Source organism: Sycon ciliatum, chromosome 1 (assembly GCF_964019385.1).
Source record: "Sycon ciliatum chromosome 1, ocSycCili1.1, whole genome shotgun sequence".
Taxonomy (NCBI): Eukaryota; Metazoa; Porifera; class Calcarea; order Leucosolenida; family Sycettidae; genus Sycon; species Sycon ciliatum.
The window spans coordinates 49,672,429-49,695,528 of record NC_088643.1 but is presented as its reverse complement, the minus strand read 5'-3'; the positions used below and the strand labels follow the sequence as shown (position 1 = coordinate 49,695,528).

The 23,100-nt window shown below is 48.0% G+C and overlaps 2 protein-coding genes across 4 annotated transcripts in view; one reads left to right on the top strand and one right to left on the bottom strand.

The window, feature by feature from the left end:
- Positions 1-161: 161 nt before the first annotated feature.
- Positions 162-9,739, bottom strand: LOC135830866 (E3 ubiquitin-protein ligase RNF34-like). Its single transcript, XM_065343074.1, has 6 exons — positions 9,400-9,739; positions 8,130-8,339; positions 2,686-3,534; positions 1,914-2,088; positions 1,457-1,498; positions 162-1,206 (listed from the first exon to the last, which is right to left on the bottom strand). The coding sequence occupies exons 1-6, from the start codon at positions 9,463-9,465 to the stop codon at positions 1,028-1,030; spliced, it is 1,521 nt and encodes a 506-aa protein (XP_065199146.1). The 5' UTR covers positions 9,466-9,739; the 3' UTR covers positions 162-1,027.
- Positions 9,740-17,561: 7,822 nt separating this feature from the next.
- Positions 17,562-23,100, top strand: part of LOC135830863 (uncharacterized) — a 39,537-nt gene continuing 33,998 nt past the window's right edge. Inside the window, exons 1-5 of one of the 3 annotated variants that reach the window (XM_065343070.1) lie at positions 17,562-18,516; positions 20,571-20,710; positions 21,607-21,688; positions 21,946-22,048; positions 22,769-22,892. In XM_065343070.1, the coding sequence (XP_065199142.1) occupies positions 20,616-20,710; positions 21,607-21,688; positions 21,946-22,048; positions 22,769-22,892 (404 nt within the window). In that variant the 5' untranslated portion in view covers positions 17,562-18,516; positions 20,571-20,615. The remainder of the gene's footprint in view (positions 18,517-20,570; positions 20,711-21,606; positions 21,689-21,945; positions 22,049-22,768; positions 22,893-23,100) is intronic. The other 2 variants (XM_065343069.1, XM_065343068.1) reach the window with 2 other exon arrangements.

The window sequence follows — 23,100 nt, the reverse complement described above, 5'->3', positions numbered from 1 at the left end:
CAGTTAAACGGTCCTATCCAGGCAGTGTGCGTATATCTCGGGACAGTACGGACAGTAACGTAACATTGGGACGGACAGTAACGTAACATTGGGACGGACAGTAACGTAACATTGGGACGGACAGTACGGACAGTAACGTAACATTGGGACGGACAGTAACGTAACATTGGGACGGGGGTTTTCATGTTTTATTTCTGCACACATTTCACGTGTAGAGCATAAAAAGAATGCAATCAGTATTGAAAAGATGTACACTAGTTAGCATTGGCAAGAGTACGTGGTTGGGGAAAAAAACTGAAATCCAAGGATCTTTTTAGTACGGCAAGCCGAGATGAAGGTGCACGGATAAGAGACGCTTGAGTTGAGTGAACATCCCTGATAACTGCGGGAAGAAAGGAACTTGAAGAGAAGGATTTCATTGAGTATTTAAAAAAAAGAGCCGTATCTGGCAAGCATGTCGAATGTTATTAGACACGTACAGCTATGGGTGGAGAATAGCACGGTGGCCGGTGGGACTGTGAATAACTGTGAAAATAAGAGCGCGCATGGGTTCAAACCGACACAAAGAGCGAGCGTTAAACTGGAGTCAAGGATATAAATACATGAATAACAACAGCCCAATATTCAGGCATCGCACGCGTTCAAAAAGCTGGGTTAGGACTAAGTAGAGTATTAATTCAATATACAAACATGCCTCTCTAGAAGGGGGAAACGGACCAGAGAGGTCTTTTCAACGACGGAAAACACAAACAAGAACTGAACGTATGGCCCGGAGTGCCATTTTGGAAAGGAACGACAAAGAAATAAAACGCTAATCCAAAGCAGGGAGCAACGATGCTAGCACGTTTAGCACGTTGGGTTAAAGTACACTACCTGTAGACTACCTGTAGCTATCCATGGAAGAAAGATAAAAGAAATGAAGTTGGCAAACCCGGGAAGAAAAATAAAAATAGGAACCAATCCAAAAGGTACTGAACAACTCAGAGTGGATTCAAGGGCCTGGGATAAGAATGCAGCAGCAGAGATGCTACGTTTTGAACACATGCACTACACGGGAAACATAGCGCCGGCATATGGGACACTCGGCGAGCTGGCGACCGCACTTGACGCAGCAACACATGTGGCCACATTCGAGAAGGACACAGTTGATGCTCTCATCCATGCAGATGCGACATTCACTGTCACTACCATCAACAGGAGAAGAACCTGAGAGAGAGGGCAAGACAAAAACAGAGGGTGTTATGACTGTTATCCGATAAATTGATGGATGAGAGAGGAGAAGCAATATGCTCCTATGGCTACTGCCAGTACTGGTATACTAGAGTCACTCATGAAAACAAGTGCCTTGTTGGTACCATTATACAGACAATGAGTAAGTGACAACATACCAGACCGCTACAACTCAATACAATGTCATGTACAGCACTACACACATACAAGTAGAGGCACGACTCACTTTTCATAAAGGTGCCTGTTTCACTGTCGTCCGTCGCTTGGCCTGCACATACATGTACATGTAGTCAAACAAATATTAATTGAGGGGAATTTGAAAGCAGGGCAGGAGAAAAAAATGTAAGTATGCACGCACATGCACGTGTGTGTGTACGTGTGTGTGTGTGTGTGTGTGTGTGTGTGTGTGTGGTGCGTGTGTGTACGCATGTGTGTATTGTGTGTGTGTGTGTGTGTGTGTGTGTGTGTGTGTGTGTGTGTGTGTGTGTGTGTGTGTGTGTGTGTGATGGTGTGTGTGTGTGTGTTGCTATGTCTAACATAGCCGTTCGCTATCATCGCTTCCGCGATGGGCATGTCTGAGGTCTGAGGTGTGTGTGTGTGTGTGTGTGTGTGTGTGTGTGTACACATGCGCGTAGACATGGGAGAGAAAACAGATAAAGCAATGAAAGGGCAACTGGGCCTACCTGGCAGAGGGTGCTTCTCAAGCCATAGGCGCATCACAAGCTCCACCAGCTCCCTCTTCTCAACGCAGCCACGGAAGTCAACAAAGTTCACAGCCAGCGTTTCCTTCAACTGCATGACTGTCAAGAGGGCGATATCGTCAGCATGTATGGTGCACAGATCTACTCGATACCCTCGCTACGTAGCAGAAATCACACCGCACAACAAAGGAGAGCCAGAGATAACTTAGACAGAAAGAGAGGAAAAGGATACAGAGCAGCTTTTATGATGGAGTGTAATACTTAGTACATAAACCATAACTGTCATGCTCTGCATAACGGTCAGTCAGACTTTTTCCACGTGCGTAGGGACAGCACCAACCTTGAGAATCAAGGCGTCACATGCAGCTCCTCAACGGCAAGAGAAAGATACGGAAAACGAACACTGGCGATGTGTTGGCCCAGTAGTCGCATGTGGCGCGCATAACACCCAGTCAGAACATATTGGGATAACTAGTTACAGAAGGGGTGTGGTGATAGGGCTAGAGCCACTTCCTTGGGGCTTTTTGGGGCAACAGAAAAGGGTCACGGGGTCGAGTCCAGGATTCGACGCAGGGGTTTTTTCTCCCGGAAATCAAAGTGAAAAATGGCCAATTTTAGGACCATCTCATAGAAGAAGAAAAGGGCTGTTCCGAAGCTGCCCCGCCTCTCCCAGTGCCACCCACCCACCGCCTTGAGTACTAATCACACGGAAAGTCGCTACCGCACATTGCATCTAATCGAGATATAAACTCACCTGATTTCGCATGGACTTGTCCCGCGGTTCAGGTGGAGGTGTGAAGACTACTCCGCCACCCCGACTAGCCCGACTATCTGCCGCAGCAGTACCCGAAAAGCCCGGAGGCTGCGGAGGGGCATTGGCACTTGAGTGCACATCAGCATAGCCAGCACGGTGGTGTCCGCCGCCTCGCAAAGATGATGTTGATGATGAGGTTGTGGACAGAGATGGAGTTGAATGCGTGCCACTCCTGGACGTATCCGACTCTCTGCGAGTTGCTTCCCCCCACGCTGGCAGTGGCGGAGAATCGTCTACACCACTCCGCCGTCTACCTTCTCCAGGCGGCGAGCTGCGCTGAGAAGTAGACCGTTGCTCGGTGGCATCCGCCGACGTCCTGTTTGATGGCTGACGTCTCCTCGAGCCAGAGTTGCCACTACTCCGGGATGGCCCAGTCTCTGCCGCTGCTGCCGGCGGTCGATGTGCCGTTGATCCATCACCCGCAGACGTAGATGACCAGTTGCTAGTATACCCAGCAGCAGTCCTAGTCGACGGAGTGGCTCTTGTTGTGGACGGCCGAGCTCCAGTGCTAGATGGCTGTGTTCGTGTTGAACTTTGCTGCTGCGTCGTCTGGGAAGAAGATCGCTGCGTTCGCGTGGACGACGCCTCTGCACGGGTGTACGCCTCCGGTGGCTTCGCGGTCGATTGCGACCGAGAACTAGAGGCATGGCTTGATGTTGAAGATGCTTGTGACGACGGCCGCTCCGTGCCACCATTGGCCTGCTTGGGACGACAACCTTTCTTCACATCCGGGGCGCTCGTGATAAGGTCGACAAGGTCAGTTTTGGCAATACAGTGTTCTGTTGGTATCTACATAGTACAGCAACATCATCATATTAAGTGTGGAAAAAAGATGCTCCAGTGCACGAGCCACTGTGGGTACTCGGAGAAACACAACTCAGGATAGCAGTGCTGCACACTTGCGCACACTCAAACACAAAGTGAAAAACACGCACATGTCATCCGTCAGCGAGTCAGTGATCTACATGCATGCACAGCAGGTTGGATGTGTCAGCAGAGACAACAATTCACACGCACAGACAGCCAGTGCTGAGTATCATAAAGCGCACATGACGCCCGCATTCAAGCCTCATGACGTGAAGTTTTGCGGCCGTAGCTGTAACACCTGTGTTATGAAGCTCAAGGCACGCACAATACCATACTGTAAATAGTCTACGTGCGAGATAATAACCGTAATTACTAGTACGTTGGAATGTGCTTCTTGGACTTGACCAAAGCATTCAATACCGCGTAGCACAGAGGACTTCTCTCTAAGTCAGATCATCAGGCGCGTACGCAGGGGGGGGGGGGGTTTCCCGTTGCCCGGAAACCCCCAAATGTTCCAAACGAGCAACGTTTTTGGGCATTTTAGTAGGGCGCACGATCGATCAGGCAAGAATGCAAAACTTCAACAGATCGCAACTCAGTCAAATCTCGCTCAAATCCAACGATCCAAATATCCAGGTCGAATAGAAAACTCTCAGCTGTCGGTTGAAACAACTTTCGACGCGCTGCAAGCAATGTCTCTTGAGATAAATCATTCATAAGTTGAGCTGCGATCTCGCAATTTCAAAAGCGCGCAGTGCGACTGGAGAATCCAGAATTTGAGACTTTTCGTCGCGTTGACTTGCTCAATTTTGCAGGGGCTTCACTTGTGATATTTTCAAGAGAACACAGCCAAAAAAATCGAAACTCTGGGATCAAGAAAAACGAAATCGCTGGAGCAGGACGCGTTTGGGCCTTTGGGGCATTTTTTCGCACCGTCGCTGCACTCTACCGCTATAAAGCCATAGCGCTGGATATGTACATGACTATACTGTATCCTGGCTATCATGGTCGACCTCATTCTCTCCCTGGTACCTTTCCACTTCCAGGAAGCCCAAGATAATGAAGATTGAGTGAGAAGAACTGAAGTTATGATCAAAAGAACACGAAAAAATGCATAATTTTGAAAATTTCCTTGGGCTCTTTAGAAAGGGTTTAAAAACGAGTCATTGTTTGCGATTCGGTTGGAAACCCCCCTAGAGGTGACCCTGCGTACGCGCCTGATCATGTTAACGTGGCGGTGGCTGGCAGATTACCTCACCAATCGGTCTCAACTTGTCTCCATAGACGCCAGATAGTCTCAACCTCTTCTGCTGATTGCTGTTGAAATCGGTTCAGCATCTCAGAACGGTTTATTGCAGCATGTTAACCATCGTACCAGTGATAAGCATGTGCCAAGATACAACGTAGCCCCTCGGCCGATATTTTCTGGCAGGGGCTAAACATTTCAGCCACCTCCCAACCGCAGGCTTATTATTAGTCCGTGAGCCAAAACTCAAAATCACAAGTGCCGTTGCACTCTCGGAGGGACAAATCGCCGCTTACAGTGTTGGTCAAGGACATCACAAAGGATACGTTTTCGCTTGTTGGACGTTCCAGAACCGATCCAGAGACCTTCGCGAGGGCTTCTTTTCTCGACCAAATTCCACCGTGAGAACAAATATTTTTACGCGAGTGGTGAGGTGTGCATCGTATGAGCAAGCGCAAAACACGAGTTAGCGTGGAGTGAGGAAAAATAATTTATTTTTTAGAAGATGACGACGTTGACGACAATATCGTCTTGGGATATTGTGATCACTTTATTGAAGTTTATTCCTTTCGTGTACATTGATGTTGTTTTGACAACAATGGAAGAAGAGGAAGACGTTTCTAGTGGCAGCGAGGTGCTGGATGAGGCAGCTGAGGGCAACGAAGTGGCAAATGACAGCCCAGCGGAGTACTATTGCTGGCATTTTGTGTCTGTGTCACAGCGCCCAATTTAGTAAAAACGAGAAGCCTGCAGTGAGTAATATCGAGACTACAAGTTGGTGTCGCATCGTCAGCGCTGCTCGAGAGAAGGACGACCATATCTGGGCTTTTCTCTGCCAGCACAAGGGCTCAGGGAGGAGTAAATGGTGTGGCTGGTATCATGGAAAGTGCTACACCAATTGCACCCATGTGATAGCAATTGCAAACCTGGAGAAGACCAGTGCCTCTGATTTTGCTTTGTCTATACTTGCTGACAGTGATGTGCATGTAGTAGTGAACCCAGAGCCACATCCTAAGGCCAGTAAGGGGCCACCTACCAGGAGCTTAGTGGTTGATACGAACAACGAATGCCATACCGGTAATTATGAAAGCAGAGCACGGTGTAAACACAACACCGAGAACTGGTCCACCCAGAGTTTCCGGAAGGGAATGTTTTGTTGCAGGCAGCACTGGAGAGGGCAAGATGACAAGTAGCGAGGGCGAAACCAGCGCTGCTGGAGGTCCAAGCCAGAGCACCTGGCTGCTTTGCGGGCAACATACTATACTATTAGCTGTGTATGTGTGTGTGCGCACGTGTGTGTGTGCGCACGTGTGTGTGTGTGCACGTGTGTGTGTGCGCATTTCTGGGTGTGCGTGTGTGTGTGTGTGCGCGCGCGTGCATGTGTGCTAGCGTGCATGTGTGCGTGTGTTTGTGTGTGTGCGCGTGCATGTGTGTGTGCGCGCGCGTGCGCGTGCATGCGTGTGTGCGCACGTGCATGTGTGTGTGCGAGCGTGCATGTGTGTGCGAGCGTGCATGTGTGCGCGCGCACGTGAATGTGCGTGCTAGGCATTTTCCTTTGTTGGTGACACCACCCCAGGCTACCACTGGTGTTGGGGCACGGTGTTGCCACAGCCACTGCGGCCAGTGCAATCCGTGTTTCAGGTCGTTGGTGGGTTTTAGATTCCGCAATTGTCGACAAGGTGCGCGCCGTGTGTGTGTGTGTGTGTGTGTGTGTGTGTGTGTGTGTGTGTGAGACCCGACAGCATTGGTGTGATGTTGTCCGAAGAGACATCCATCACTTACATCTTGAAGGACATTGGTTCGACACTGCACAGCAGCGAGGAGAGTGGCGCACAGCATTCAGAATTGCTTCACCACCACAGCCGGCCTCCCGTGATCGGATTCAGTGTAGTATTTGTAACATTTCCTTTTCGAAGAGCGGTCTGCCACGCCACAAGTGTACTCAAGAGCGTCGCAAACCTGTAGCAGACCAGTCTGGCAGCAGCCAATGCACCGTATGTCTTTGCTGGTTTCTCAGTCATGGCAGACTGACATAGTCGGATTCGGCAGCTGGTTCATGTGTGTGTGCGTGTGCGCGCACGCGCGCGCGAGCGCGCGCGCGCGTGCCTGGGAGACTGCATAGTCGCATTCGGCAGCTGGTTCATGTGTGTGTGTGCGCACACGCGCGCGCATAAGCGTGTTTGTGCGCGCGTGCCTGGGAGACTGCATAGTCTGATTCGGCAGCTGGTTCATGTGTGTGTGTGTGCGCGCACGCGCGTGTTTGTGTGGATTCGGCAGCTGGTTCATGTGTGTGTGTGTGTGTGCGAGCGTCCATGCCTGGGAGACTGTATAGTTGGATTTGGCAGCTGGTTCGTGTGTGTGCGCGTGCCTGGGAGACTGCATAGTCGGATTCTTCAGCTGCTTCATGTGGGTGCGCGCGCACGCGTGTGGGTGTGGGTGCGCGCGCATGCATGCATGCATGCATGCATGTATGTATGTATGTGACATCTTATATCGGTAGTTATCCAGAAGGTTACTCACTACAGTCTACTACGCCTATTGGCCTAGGAAGTGGTGAACAAATATGTCGAGAGATATTTAGGACATTCTTGGAAGTCAGTTCTGAACGATTGCATTGTAACTACAAACAGTAGTTACTTTGCTGCATGCAGTTTGCATGCATGATCCCGATTCATAATTCTCAGCGGCAAAAAATTCGAATCTAGTTTTGTGCACTGGTTTCCGCGTTATGTGCACTCGTGGTATCTGCTCATGGCTTCAAAAAATGAGAATACGTGAACAAAAGCAAAAAAAATCAAGCGAAGAAGGCGAAAATGGCCGCTGCTGTCAGTGAGCAAAGTTGGATGTTTGGCGTCTTCTGTGACCTCCCTGGATCAGTTTCGAACTGTCCAACAAGTGGAAATCGCTTCAGGATACCATCGTGAAGCGGTGTGCTGAAGGACGATTTGTCCCTCTCTGGGTGCAACGGTCGATGCTAAAACGGCCGATTCTGAGACTTGGCTCACGGACTATATAGGACGGTGCCTATGTTCAAAGTGGGGCTTCGGAAATGTAGTACATGTAGAGTTATGGCAAGCAAAGTTGCCGTGTAAACACAGCCTAAGCTGTGACCTATTGACCTGTTGTTTGGGATGCATACGGCTTGAATGTACAACTTCTGCACAGCGCATTACATCATTGATATCCATGTGTGGTGTTGTCCCCTATGGGAAGTGTCGGATTTCGCTTGCCACAACTATTAAAGAGCTGAATGGATCAAATTAATTTTATTTTTAAAGCTGCCAGGATTGAATTTTCAAAGTTTGGGTACCAGCAGGCAATAAATGCTCACCTCCAGAAATTTTAAGTACTCCTTGAGGTCGCGTACAGCCAGGCTTTGCAAGTAAGTTCGATTAGTAGTTGCCGGGCCGGCTCTATATAGCGTACATAGTGTACAGCATTTCACACTGTGCGTCGAGCCAGCGGACATGCACCGATGAACATTCAGCTGGTCACTACCACACTTGCTGCAGTATGTTGCCTTGCAGTCACTGCACCGTTGCTGTTGACACACACGCAGACACACGCAGACGCACACACACACACACACACACACACACACACACACACACACCACACACACGCAGACACACACACACCACACACACGCAGACGCACACACACACACACACACACGCAGACGCACACACAAACACACACACACACCACACACACACACAAGCACACACCACACACACACACACCACACATACACACACACGCACACACACACACACGCAGACGCACACACACACATACACACACACACACACACACACACACACACACACACACACACACACACACACACACACACACACATACAACACACACACAAGTACATGCGCGTGCGCACACACACACACACACCATGTACCACACACACACACACACATGCACATAAACATCAAGGATGATGATCAGACAACTCCGTCTGCGTCATCAATATCATGACTAGAAATACACAGATCCATAACGTTACACAATTACAATTAAATTGTGGAGAATGCGGCAACCAATCTTGTTCGAGTACGAGTGACGCAAATTTAAAAAATTCAACAGTGGCTTGAAATTTTGTTAGTGTTCAGAGACAAAAAGAACGAGGATCATCCATCATTTCATTTGTGACTGCAATTATAACACTCAGCAATGTTTTCCCTTTGGTTACTCCAATGGCATACCGTAAAATCGCGGATAAAAGCCGGGTTTGCATACAAGCACATCGCGGAAAGAAGCCTGAAAATCAAACGGGTCAAATACATATAAGCCTGTCGCGCGTAGAAGCCTGGCTTCTATGCAAGCGCGGATCGGGTAGGTCAAGAGTGCATGCACTATGTTCGGTGCATAGTAAAACTGCCGCCATACCGGTAGTCAGTGGTAGATCTACGCGTGTCGCGCGTAAAAGCCTGTGCATACAAGCCTGGCAAAAATATCAGTGGTGCATATAAGCATGGTTTGCATACAAGCCTGGTTTGCATTAAAGCCTGATGCAGAAAGCTGCTTATGTGCTTATAAGCCCGGCTTTTATCCGCGACTTTACGGTATGTCTAATTCCCACTCACCCGCTTCAAGACCGACATGAAGGAAAAACGCTCGTGACAGGACGGGCAGGACCCGAGGTTCGGCATCGCAGCTTGAGTTCACTGAGTTCACTTATCACAAACAAGTTGTGCCAATATTTTCCAGCGCAGCATCTTGTTCAAACAGCACAACTAAAATCAAACAGCACGATGTGCTACGTGTCAGCTCGGATCAGGTACCTCTACATTCAGCAACTGTTGGACTGGCTGTAAAGAGTAAAAAGTCACACGGGCCCACGATCAGAACGGAAGACTGAATTCAGTGAAAAGGGGAGAAGCACTTGCCCAGAACACCCACGTACGTACACTGGTCATTCTATAATTCTGATTTTTTTCTTTCGTTTCCCGACTATGCGATAGCTTTGTACTTGTGGTGCACTGACTGGTACATGAGTAACAATACATGACATGATTGCCTTGATTGGCACAGATCATGCTGACTCACCAATACGTCATCACAAGAGTCATACATAGTTGGTCAGGGTGAGGGACTGAGGCCTGTCCGAAAAATGTTCTGAATTTTTTTGCATTTTGGGGTGTAGCGACCTGACTCACTGAGTATTACGTCATTCTACATACGCATGCGCAAGAAATAAAATCATTCTCTTTGGTCACAACTTCTTCGTTGTCCGGTTAAAGTAGCCGTCGTCTAGGGCCCGACGTAAAACCCTAAATTAGACATCCTTAGCAAAAGTACGATAACGCTAACTTTTACGGTACTCACTCCCAGCCGTGACAAAAGACGTTATCGGATAACGGAAAAACGTTACAGAGCTCAAAATAACGGGCCGACGTTCGTTATGGAAATTCTGCAAAAAATGCAAAAACTCGCATTGTTTTGTAACTGGCGGGAGATAAAAAGCACGTCGTGCAGATCGAGGTGAGATCGAGAGTCGAGATTGCTTCCTCTTGTGACATTTAGCTTTTTGGCGAGTTTTGCCTTTCAGTTGACAATTTCTGCGTCCTCTGCTTCGTGCCTTTCTCCCTCTATCCCATCTGGGAAACAAAGGACCAGTTCCACGGCACTTCTGAGGAAGAAATTCATCGGCCTCTCCCAGACGTGCTGGAGCTGGAGAACCCTTACAGTCTTCGGTGCTGCGTTTAGGAAAGGGTTTCCAAGGACCTGGGAACAGCGAAAACTCATGTTCGCCGTGCTTTTGCTATTCCAGAGTAAAAGACCTCGCCAAGGTATTCTTTCGGAACGACAGCAAACTAATCCCTGGTTCAAAATTTTGAATTTCCCGCATCTGTTTCCACGAAAATTCATATCGCCGTGGTTGTCACGACTACTTCGTCTCAACTATAACGTACTTTGTGCTAAGGGAAAAGTCAGCTTGAACGATCCGAAGTACGGAAAGGTTTGCGTTTACGTTAGCGTTTTTTTAGCTAAGGATCTCTATTGGTGACCCCTGACGCTGCACTCTTCGGAGTTTTGAGCATGCCATCCCTGAGCTCGGCCCGCCGCAGTTTCCTGCTCGCCTCAACTCTCGGGAACCCGTCAATCGCCGGCTGTTGACGTAAAACTTGAGCCTCACCACCACTCGTCACTGGATCCGCCTCGGAGCTGCTGTGGCCCCTGCCACCCTCCCTGGCCCACCTGGATACCCCGCTATCCTGCCACGGCATTGTCCAGTCGTCCGTATTCGTCCTGGCCTCAAGCTGGAAATTGGCCACCTCCACCATCCGTACCAGCCCAACTGTGCACGCACGCAGGCACACGCCCGGCACCGGACCCCATGGAGCTGCGCTCGCCTCCATCTGTCCCCGCCTCAGTCGGCACGCCTCGCCCCAGTGCAGCGCTCCTGCTGGTATCCCGCCAAGCCTGCAACATGCAGCCGCCTCTGACACGATAACACTCCTCTGTCACGCGTACATTTCCTCTTTTCTTTCTTTCTGCCTCTGACATGCTCTCCACCTCTGTCACGTTAACACACCTCTGACATGTTAAAGGGGAAGTTAAGGCAAAAATTAAAATTTCACCAGTTGTAGTCTTCGGGGTGCTGAGTCGAATGGTCTTGGTCCGAGGAAGCTGAGACGCTCCCTTCCTACTTGAATCCCAATCGAACTCGCGCACTTCCACCGAAACTGGGTGACTGCGCCCTACGAGATGGGGATTTGTATGCAAAATGTCACTAAAAGCGCCATTTCGTTCTTATAAAAGCACGGATGACCGCGATTGGCCCATATGTTGTAGTCTTTGGGACGCTGAGTCGACTGGTTTTGGTCCGAAAAGGCTGCGATGCGGCGTTCCTCCTTTATTCCCAATCGAACATGGTTGAAGAAGTGGTCACGTGCTCCTGCGTACACCAGTCAGCTGGTCACCGTGCCTGCAGGGTACAACTTACTAGCCTGTTTGACCTTTTTTGGGTGCAGTCCTGTCACTCGAGTTGAACCCGAGTTGAACCTTGGTGTGAAAGTTGTCACCTGCTGGCGTGGTGACCAGGTGATTTGGGCACCCAGGACCACGTGACCGCTTCTTCAACCATGTTCGATTGGGAATAAAGGAGGAACGCTGCATCGCAGCCTTTTCGGACCAAAACCAGTCGACTCAGCGTCCCAAAGACTACAACATATGGGCCAATCGCGGTCATCCGTGCTTTTATAAGAACGAAATGGCGCTTTTAGTGACATTTTGCATACAAATCCCCATCTCGTAGGGCGCAGTCACCCAGTTTCGGTGGAAGTGCGCGAGTTCGATTGGGATTCAAGTAGGAAGGGAGCGTCTCAGCTTCCTCGGACCAAGACCATTCGACTCAGCACCCCGAAGACTACAACTGGTGAAATTTTAATTTTTGCCTTAACTTCCCCTTTAAACCGCCTCTGTCATGCATCTCTCTCATTTCCGCTTTCTGCATTTTTGATTTTGTTTCGGCCTTTGTTGCCACGTCTCAAACAAATTTCATACACGCAGCGCTCTCGCCTGTACATATGTATCATATTATTATATTTTTGCCGTTCCGCCTTGTACATGTACATGCTGCGCTTTCCTTTCTCTTCTCTTTCTTGTTTCTTGTTTATCGTGCTTCGCTCCTCCCGACCTCACCACTGGCGGGGGAGTACTGTAGCGACCTGACTCACTGAGTATTACGTCATTCTACATACGCATGCGCAAGAAATAAAATCATTCTCTTTGGTCACAACTTCTTCGTTGTCCGGTTGGCCAAAGTAGCCGTCGTCTAGGGCCCGACGTAAAACCCTAAAGGGTACATTTTGCATTTTTGCATTTTTTCTGAATTTTGACCATTTTCGGTCGAATTCCAAGGTTTCAGCTCGACCAAATCAAGTTACCGTATTTCCACAAATAGTAGGCCGGTCTACTATTTTTTCAACCTCGTCCTAACCCGGCCTTATAATCGATGACGGTCTTGTATTCGAGGACGGTCTTTTATTCTTACAACCCAGTTTGACCCCGGTCTTCTATTTCTCGCCACACAGTTTTTACCCCCCGTTCTTCCATTTTCTTCTACACAGTTTGAGCGCGGTCTTCTATTTTTTCCCACAGTTTGAGCACGGTCTTCTATTTTTAACACAAGAACAAAGACTCATTTAGTAGGCCCGGTCTTCTAATCAGAGACGGTCTTTTATTTTTTCAATCGCTCCCTGCCCCGGCCTTGTATACGAGGAAGGCGTTGTATACGAGGACGGCCTTTTATTTGCGGAAATACGGTAGTTCGGCTTGCTTCTGTCCCTCTTGGCTGCGACTCTAGACTTACTTAGTTGCACTGGCCTCCTAATCACACAAATGCGAACACGTGGGTGTTTAGTTCTACATGTACATGCAGGTGTAGATGTAAAACTACGAAGATGTGTTCTAGTACTGTGGTCCCTCTATAATCCGGCACCATTTGTGCCACGAAAATCTGCTGGATTAGGGAGGGTGCTGGATTAACAAATCTGATTTACTGCTGCAATGTGCATGAAGAGGACATTTTGGCTACTGAAAATTGTGCTGGTTTATCGAGGGTGCTGGATTATAAAGTGCCGGATTAGAGAGGGACGACTGTAGTAGTACATGTGTAGTAGTAGTACAGGTAGTATGCAACTTGCAAGCTAAGGGTAACACAAGTGACTTGCAATGGTGAGAAAATGATTAGCTTTGCAGGCTTGTCAGGCAATGTCAGCAAAAGGGGTGACAAGATTATGATCATGCAGTGCGTGTACATGTGACATGATTAGAGGTACATGTACATGTACATGTGTACTAGCAAGGCAGGGATACTACATGTATATATGTACAGTGTGACATGGAAAACCAATTAACCATGGCATGGCGGCCATTTTAGATTCTGGTTGCCATGGCAACGGATGCATTTTCTCTGCGTTTTAGGTTGTTTGGCTTTGATTTTTTAAATTTTTTTACATTCCCCTTTGATTTCTTGTTTGAATGTTGGCTGGAAAACCGTGCATTTTGCATTTCCATTTTCCGCAAATTAAAACACCTTTTTCGGACAGGCCTAGTGAGGGCCGAGGGGCCGTGAGTAAGGTACTAAAAGGGTGGCCACATCATGCGAATTATGTTGTCCAAAATTGAAATTCAAAAAGCGAAAAAAACGGTCAAAATGTTTTAAGAAAATTCAAAAAATCCCCCAAAATGCAGAAAAAATTCGATCCGTTGCCATGGTTTTTACAGTACTCGTACCCAATAGTTCCAAAAAAACAAAAAAATCCACAAACTGCTTATCATGTGTGTCTGTGTGCTTCCAAATTCGGGGATGGGTGTCAAAAGGTCGAAGGTCAAAGGTGTGTGTGTTTGAAAGTACTGTTTTCACATGTCAAACTTGGTAATACTGAGCAGCACATGTACTCTCCTGATGTGACATCACTGTCGTTCTCCAAAAACGGCCAAAATTCAATCCTGATGGGGCCAAAATTCCAAAAAAATTCAAAGTGAATTGAAAACATTTTGTGGACAAGCGTCCATTCAGAAAAAGATGGACTTCTAGCTTTTGGCCATAAATGGGTCAAACTTTTAGAATTTTTTTCTGCAATCCCCTATGGAATCCTCTTCCAATTATGTTTCTGAAGTTTTTTTGTCCAAAAAGCAAGCCATAACAAGAATAGAATTTCGGCCAGGTTTTGCCCCAACAGCACTGAATTGGGAAAACCATAAAATCCAGGCCGTTTGACCCCGCCTGCAAACGTGCATTGTGCGGTTCGAACCCCAGTTCAGGTACCCTTTTTGGACCCTTTTTCAAATTTCAAATTTCGCAGCACTGCACTGTGTACGATGAAATCACGAAAAATCGCCAAATACGGGAGCTCGCCAGAGCCAGAGCCCATCTTTTTATGAATGGACTGTAGCCGTGAGGCCGTGAGGGTCACTGAGGGACCTGAGGCCTGAGCCTGCTGAGGGTCCAAGTGTGAAAATCCAACCAAAATTCAAAATTCAAATTGAAAACATTTTGTGGACAAGCCTAGTCCAGGGACTAGACTCCAGCCTAGTCCAGGGTACCGGGTGTTTTGTTCGCCCGTAAAAGAGGCTATAATTATTTAAAAAAAATATATAATATGTATCTCAAAAAAAAAACAACAAAAAAGGGTACCGGGTCCTCAGGGACTGGGACTCTGGGATCTCCCCCCCCCCCCCCCCGGAGGCGTACCCAAAATGTTTGGGTACGACTCATGAGTCATGGACTCCCTGCTATGTTTCTCGATTTTGACAGCCGATGTTACAAGGCGAGGACGCATTGTTGTTGTTGTTGATTTTTATCATCCGAAAAGCTTCACACAGGTCCGGCGGCATCTTGCAAGGCTAGTCCCATCCAGGGAGTAGTACAATACCGGTATTGTACTACTCCCTGGTCCCATCCAAGGCATCCGGACCTGACAGCATTCCATCTCGGGTATTGAAAGAGTGCTCTATGGAACTTGCTGCTCCCATCACGAAACTGTTCCGTGTTAGCTTTCGTGCCGGTGTTGTACCGTCCCAATGGAAGCTCGCTCACGTTGTCCCGGTATACAAGAAGCCACCTCGATCTAGGCCATCCAACTACCGGCCTGTGTCCTTGCTCTCCGTTTTATCCAAGGTCATGGAGTGTATTATAAACCAACAAGTCACCAATTTCAAGGCCTGGAGCGCAACGACCTGCTGCCTGACAGCCAGTTTGGTTTTAGACGTGGCCCGTGACGGTGGCCGTGGCACAGCTGACCTCCTCACAGCACTCCAGAGCGAATGGCCAAATAATGGGTGCAGGTTGTAGCTGAGGGGGGCTGTGTCCCAGTAGTAGCAATTGATATTGCCGGTGCGTTGACCGCGTCTCTCACGTCGGCCTCCTCAACAAAGCAGAGCGAGTAGGCATCGGCGGACCTCTTCTCTCTTGGCTACGCGACTACACTGTACCTGAGTAACCGCTGCCTAAAGGTGGTAACCATGGTAACTGGAGGCCACGCTTCCAAGAAGTACCCCATCACTGCCGGAGTGCCCCAAGGCAGCGTCCTGGGCCCCACACTCTTCATATTGTTTGCTGCCGATATCGACCAATGCCTCTCGCATGGAGTAAAGCTCAGCTCTTTCGCCGATGACACTACCGTGTACAGTCTGATCAGACCAAACGACAACCTCCAGGAGAAGGCAGCATCCAGACAACCCTCAGCAATCTTGCCGCATGGGGCCAGCAATGGCGGATCCAGTTCGAGCCCACCAATAGCCAGCACCTGATTTTGTGCAATGCTCGAAAGCGCCCTGACTTTCCACCAACCACCTTTGCCGGCGAGATTATTCCGGACTCGGACCACCTAAAGCTGCTTGGAGTCACATTCAACTCTAAGCTTGGGTTCCAGCGCCATATTCATGCTATCCGCAGTCGTTATTAGCGAAGTTGACTGTATACACATAATCATTGTCTCTAGTGTGTATCATGGGACCGGAGCTCTCTGGCCCTGAGGCTGTACCCATGTAGCCGGATGGATGTAGGAAACCATGAAAAGTGGGCTTAACCGCTTTCATGGCTTCCTGGGAGTCGTATTCAAAAAGGCCAAAGGTAAATGTTGAGATTAGGGAGCCCTACATTGGGCTCCCTGATTTGGCCTGGGAGACCAGGGAGAACCATCAAGAGCATACATGTACATGTAACATTAGCTGCCAACCATCCCGACTGTTTGCGTTTCGCAGGGTGGTGGTTTGGTCTACTTGACTGCTACTACTAGAAAGAGTACAAAGTACATAAAACAAGTTCGTGTACTCTTGCCGTCTTCAGTGGTCTTGGTACTAGTAAAATAATAGTACTGTATATCATGTAATTTTAGGTGAATTTAAATTTCGGTATCAGGGACCCGCCAGGTTTCAGGTGTAATGTAGAATTAGGTGACCAGCCTACCCTTCGCATACAGTGCATACTCTAGTGCCTTTTAGGTGTAATCTAAATTTAGGTGCCTGAATTCTCTACCGAAATTACCGAAATTAAAATGACACCGAAAATAACGTGTTATACAGTAATAGGCACCCGTAACTGCGCGTAGCACATTTAGATCTCTCAGGATAATATCTTGACTCCTGAGAGATCTACACACACTTGAAAGAAGGAGAGATCTAAATGTGATACATGCATTTACAATTATGTAGCTATGCCTGGATACAGGGAAGCTCAAGCTCTTCCGAAAGCCGAATGACAATCCTCTATCACAGTATCAGCAATCAAGCATTCCAATAATCGACCGGAAGTCACCAACAATATCCCCGTCTTTCAACCATAATTATTTTATCAAGCGACGTTGAGGCGTGCAATCACGCAGTCCTGTGTACCCGTGTATACTTGAAGTACATGTACATAATTATGTCATTGAAAGTACAATAATTATGTCATTGAAAGTACAATAATTATGTCATTGAAAGTCACTGGATACAAAAACATGTTGAGCTTTCTAAGACTATTCAGCCCGAGGCCCAAGCCAAGGGCAGAGGAGTAAGAGTAGTCGTAGATCTACCCGGAAGGATAATGGTTCACCCCCCCCCCCTTTTTCTCCCAGAATGTGAGCACAACGTCGCTGGCAGATTCCCCAATGCAGCCTTGTCACAAGACGCCAGGCACTTCCATAGGCCTACGCAGCACGCCCTCCACAAACTCCTGAAGATCTTCAATCGCTGTAAATCTACGTCAAACATGGAAGCAGTGATCAGCAGCCACTAGTAGACCAGGTAGACGACAAGAAACTCTGCTAGAACAGGAGCAACAAGATCTACATCGGTATCTCAGAGCCGCTCTACTCAACTCCCTACGTGCCAATCACCCACCTTACCTCCATGTGCCATCAGAAGTGCAAAAAAACAGCACTGAACTCGCTAAATACGTATGGAGAGCTGAGGAGCGAAGGAAAGCGTGATCACAGGGAAGGTCTTGGAAGAGAGCCGGTCGTACATGTGTCACTGCGAGTCCAAGAAGTGCAACCTACATGATTGTATGTTTTGCGGAGAAGTAGTTCCACAACTAATTACTTACTTGATGGCACCGAAGAAGCTTGAGCTCAACAAGCGATCTGAGAAGTGAGATGACCTCGAAATGCAGGCATGAGAAAAGGGTTTGCCTTGCAAATTTCACACTATATCCGTGATAACATGAACTGCGGTCGAGTGATGAACTGGCGCTGTACCTGCCGCCCACATGTGCAGTCAATGATTTTACTACTCCCAGGTGTGAACAGCTATAATTTTACAACAAGTACATGTAACTACTTATTTATACCGGTAATTACTTTTTTTTAACTAGGTCGCGAGACTCGTTCATTCAAATGTTCAGAATATTCATTCATTTCAGGAAACTCCGTGGTTGTTTGCTTGCAACGTCAACAAGATAATGGCTGTCACCAAAGGCACATCATCGTCATGTACCTCAACTGCAACGTTGCTCAACGCGTACCGTAACCTGCTTTCCATGCGGGGACATTCTGAGCTTGGCGGTCAGGCAGCGCACTCCTTCGGCGAACATACGCAGTAGAGGACGCGTGAGAAAATTCACAACCAACCTATTCTTTTCTTACGTACATTAATTTTGTTTGTGCTGACTGATGGAGGTCATTCGGAGCTCAACTCTCCTTGTGGTGCTCTAGCGCGGCCCTAGCGGGTCTACTGGAATTATACCGCCTGCCTTCGTCTTCCTCATCTCTGTAAGTAAATAATTGGCTAGTGCGGCGAGCAGTGCGAAATGATTCCCGTATCTGTTTAGCCTGGCGGAACGCCTGAGAAGTGAGGTGAGGAGTGAGGTGAGGAGTGAGGTGGTGGGCGGTGTTGACGTGCTCTTTACAATGTACAGACTGTATGGCCAAGGGGGGCAAGGGCCAGGGGCGGGAGAATGGCTGTGTTCCGTGGCCTGAATTCATTGGCATAGAGCTGCTGTGAAGTTCATCCTTTTCTTTCCTTTCAGTAGGGTGTTCGGTGCCTCGAACCCAGGCGCATTTTGAGTGGAAACAGTTTTGTACGGGGTCCGTGGCACAATCGTACATCACTGTGCTTCTTGCCTTGGCAAGGTAAAATTTTAGCAGCTCAGGACGAGTTTGTTTCTTTGTTGGAAAGAGGAGATGTCTCTGCTGTTGAGACCGTAAGTCCCGTTTCCACACGACGAATTTTAGCAATGTTACGCCCTGCGCAACTTCAGGGTATGGATTTCGGCCTGTTCTGGGCCGGTCGCAACGCCGGCGACTATTCCATCGTCTTCAGCGTCGAAAAACTACGCAGTGTGTGAAATTTGGAGGCTGTACGATGCTGTCTTCTTGTTCTATGAGCGATCGATTTGCGCCAGGATACCAAATGTATGGAGTACATGTACATGTACATGTACATGGAGTTGATGGACTTGGCTGTAGTGCTGTTTATTTGTAGTTTCGCTGAGCTACCACATCAGATAAACCTCTGGTCGCTGTATCTGGAGAGTGGAGAAAGCCATTGTGCAGACAAATTGGTCAAGAGCAGATTTCCTGCCAATACTGCGTTCAATATGCAGCTGAAAATCTGCACAGAATTGACACTCAGAGGATTTGCAAAATTGCAGCGCGCTAACGCAGTGCAGCTACGCAATGCCGTATGCACCGTGTCTGGAGTACATTGTCATCCACATAGCATGGGCAATGTAGGACCAGTGTATTTGTCGACTTTATAATTTACATCCAAATTACGCTTGCACAATCATCCGATAAATGAACTGTCTGTTGATTGTGCGAATCGTATGAATGAATTACATGTGACGTGCGACACCAATTGCCCCGAAGTGATGCACGCGCGCCGTATATGACTGGGAGCAAGTTGTCCTTCTAAAGCTGATGATTAGCAGGACTGCTGCTGCCTTGGCCTGGCTGAAGCTTACATCGTGTTGAAATGGTGCAGCATACCTGTTAATTGGCTGCATGCATCCGGTCCTGCGGCGCAACATGCCCGGGTGCGGGTGCCGTCTCGGCTGAGTGCGTATGTTATTTTCTTGGATGCTTCATCTACATGGGGTAGATAACTGTAATCTCCTCCTGGTGATGTGTCTTTGTAGTACCCGTATTCCAATTAGCTTCAGCCTGTGAAGGGTTACATCTTTCGCATCTATTTCGACTAATTTGTACGCGTTGCTATGGTGGTTGCTATGGGCGTAATTTGAATTAAGCTAATTGGAATACCAAAAAAATTGGTCAAGTGATGGAAGCTCTCTATTGGCTATCATCTGTGGAAATTTGAAAGACCCTGAACGAAATTGATTTTCACCTTGTTCTAGTTGGTTTTGAATTTCCCGGTTTTGTGCCACTGGCCTGCATCAAAACTGTTCCAGAAAAAGTGCCAACAAGCGCACTTCAAACGATCATAACTCTTGAACGTCTGGTCGGATTTAGACAAACCTCATATATTTCCCGGCTAGTTTATCCTACTCTTTCCAATGAGACTAAAATCGAGGAGATTGGAGCAACTTTCAAAATCGTCCGAACACCCTACTTTCAGTTGCATCTTCCTCTGCTCTGTTTTATTTTCTCTTTTCGTTCGTCCCTCTTGATATTTGTACTTTGTACTGTTGAGGCAACGAACTGAAATAATAAAAACCAAACCAAACCAAATCTTCCTGGGTATTTCTTACGATCTACGAGTACATCACATTGTGATGGCATGTGAGTGCATGTATGTTTGGAATAGTGTTGCTACTATTTTCGCTTCTGTTTCCTTTACTTGCCGTTCCTATGATTGCTCCTAGAAGACTTCAGAACGGCATCCATACAGCTGCAGGCGTTGAGCCGAGATGGCCAGTCAAGAATCACAAAAGGAACTGGACCTCTTGCGGCGGCTGGACGCGGTCAGGAGACGCAAAGCCGAAATAGACCAAGCTCTGGCAAGGTACATGTACATGTACATGTATGCTGCAAGTAACTATGGAAACTGGAGACTAGTCCTGCTATGCTAATGATACGATAGCCATTGTTTACTGGTAGCATTACGTGACTAGACAGGAAAACACGATCACCAGAGACCTCCTCCGCCATAATACTGATATCACCGGTGATGTTGCAGTGGGCGACCTAGAAAAGGTATCGGCAGGCGTGGCAGAGTGTATTACAACCCCTGCCCTCCCCTCCCATTGCTCTCTCATGCCTTGTGCAGACATGTTTTGCACATGTCTGTCTTTGACGGGCTGCCGAAGGACTAAGGAATATGGGCCTAGCCCGAAAAATTGGATTGAACTGCTATAATTATTTTACAAAGAAGTGTAGCCGTTGGACCATTCATTTTGCATGGGTGGTAGTGCATGATTTTGTGAGCAAGAGAAAGTGGCTACAGTGGAGTTTTGTCACCCTTAGAAAGTTGCTCAGTGGAGTGACGAATAAAGATTGGGTCATCTATTTGGGAGGTTTTGCAAGTACCGTAAATTGCATTCTCCGTTGAAGTAACAAAGTACTTCGAAGTAATAATTTTACATACACCAGTAAGTACACCGTGAACCCTATCAAAGCTGAGCGCTCAATGTACCGAGACATGCCCCCCCCCCTCCCCTCCCCCCCTCCCCGCCCCGACATACGCACGCATGCATCACGGTGGGCCTGTAGTGTTCAGACTCAGGTGACTAGAGCCTTTGGTTTGGGTTGCAGTGGTCCTTCAGGACAGGTGGTCGCCATAGCGACTAGTCCCTGGCCATGATAACTGTTTCTTGCAGACTGATCAGGCTTCCTACCGTACGTTGTGTTTGGAAGTCATCGTTGGTTTGGTATTTCCAACCTGTTTGCATCCACGTGCAGGAAGGAGCCAGGTGCAGCACGGCAAGGTGTTGGACAGCTCCAGTCCTCCAGTCGAGCTGGCACTATTCCACACTATCACCTGGTAATCAATACACACACACACACCTACCTACAGTTATCAGTCTGCACATAAAATTGGATTATGCATGCAATTTTCTCAGGTTACTTTCACATGCGCATATAATCATACTACCAAAGACTGATAACAGCTTGGGCTCTTTCTCTACAAAGATTAGCTTCATTGTGCAGCCAGGTGTGCACTTTTTGTTCATAACCCTTTTGAATTCAAAGTCCTGCCCTTACCAAGCCTGCTTTGCTGATTTTTCACTCATTTCCTAGAGATATGAGGAATGGAAGCAGGAGAAACAGAGGCGACTTGCCGAGCTCAAGCAGGAAAGGGAAGAGCTGCTGGCAAAGATGTCCGTTTTCTACTCCGGAACTGGTAGGTCCCCTACTATCCCAGCATGACTCTGTACCATCTACTGTCGCGGTGGCATCACCATCTACTGTCCCAGCCTAACTATTAAAATTTTACCACTGACTGTCCGGGCATAACTACTGACCATCTACTGTGCCGCCGGCATGACTATCCCAGCATGACTATCCCAGCATGACTATCTACTGTGCCGGCATGACTATCCCAGCATGACTATCCCAGCATGACTATCTACTGTGCCGGCATGACTATCCCAGCATGACTATCCCAACATGACTATCTACTGTGCCGGCATGACTATCCCAGCATGACTATCCCAGCATGACTGTTTCAGTCTGTGTCTATGCTGGTTGGCTTAGCTCAGAACCGTCGGAAGCAGTTTTTGTGCAGCCTGGCCATGCAGGCTTGCTGTGCTTTGTGTCTGATATGTGAGTACACAGGGGGATTGCACAGCAGACACATCGGCGGCCAAAAGGCTGCTCCAGCCATGGACTGTTGGCCCGACCAACTTCATTACTTGCAAGTAGTTCCACTAGGCCTGATATGTTTCCTCAACGACCTCATGCATTAGAGTTCTATTCCGGCAACGTCACTGCTTGTGCCAAATAGCACTGTTGCCGTTGAGCCATTTTTCATTCGCCTTGTGAGTATTTGAACTGTATGATGGTTAAGCAAATGTATCCGCAAATAGTAGTTTATGCCACTGTGCTGCTTTCTGCATTGCAGGGGTTCAACGTGAACAACAGCCTACGGTGGACAGAGTGCTGACGGAGGAAGAGATTGAGAGTGCAGTGGAAAGAGCTGAGGCCAAAATCCCTCTGTGGAAGGAGCGAGTGCAGCACATGAAAATGTAAGACCATGAAGTGTGGGTGACGTGTGGTACATTGTCATCATCAGTGCTATCACTAATCTGCACCTGGAAATTTGTGATGGTAAAAACAGTCCAGATTGTAAAATATGTCATGCACATGCTTCCACTTTAGTATTACAGACGAGTGGCATTGCACAGCTACTACCGTATTGCCCGTAAGTTAGTTCTCCCCAATGACTTAGTACCC

Bases quoted from the DNA above. Each gene is read 5' to 3' on its own strand.
- LOC135830866 (XM_065343074.1), bottom strand. From the start codon at position 9,465: ATGCCGAACCTCGGGTCCTGCCCGTCCTGTCACGAGCGTTTTTCCTTC. The intron at 3,535-8,129 runs GTGAGCATTTAT...TGTACTATGTAG, and splicing joins AGTACTTAAAATTTCTGGAG to ATACCAACAGAACACTGTAT. The intron at 1,499-1,913 runs GTAGGCCCAGTT...ATGTATGTGCAG, and splicing joins TGAGAAGCACCCTCTGCCAG to GCCAAGCGACGGACGACAGT.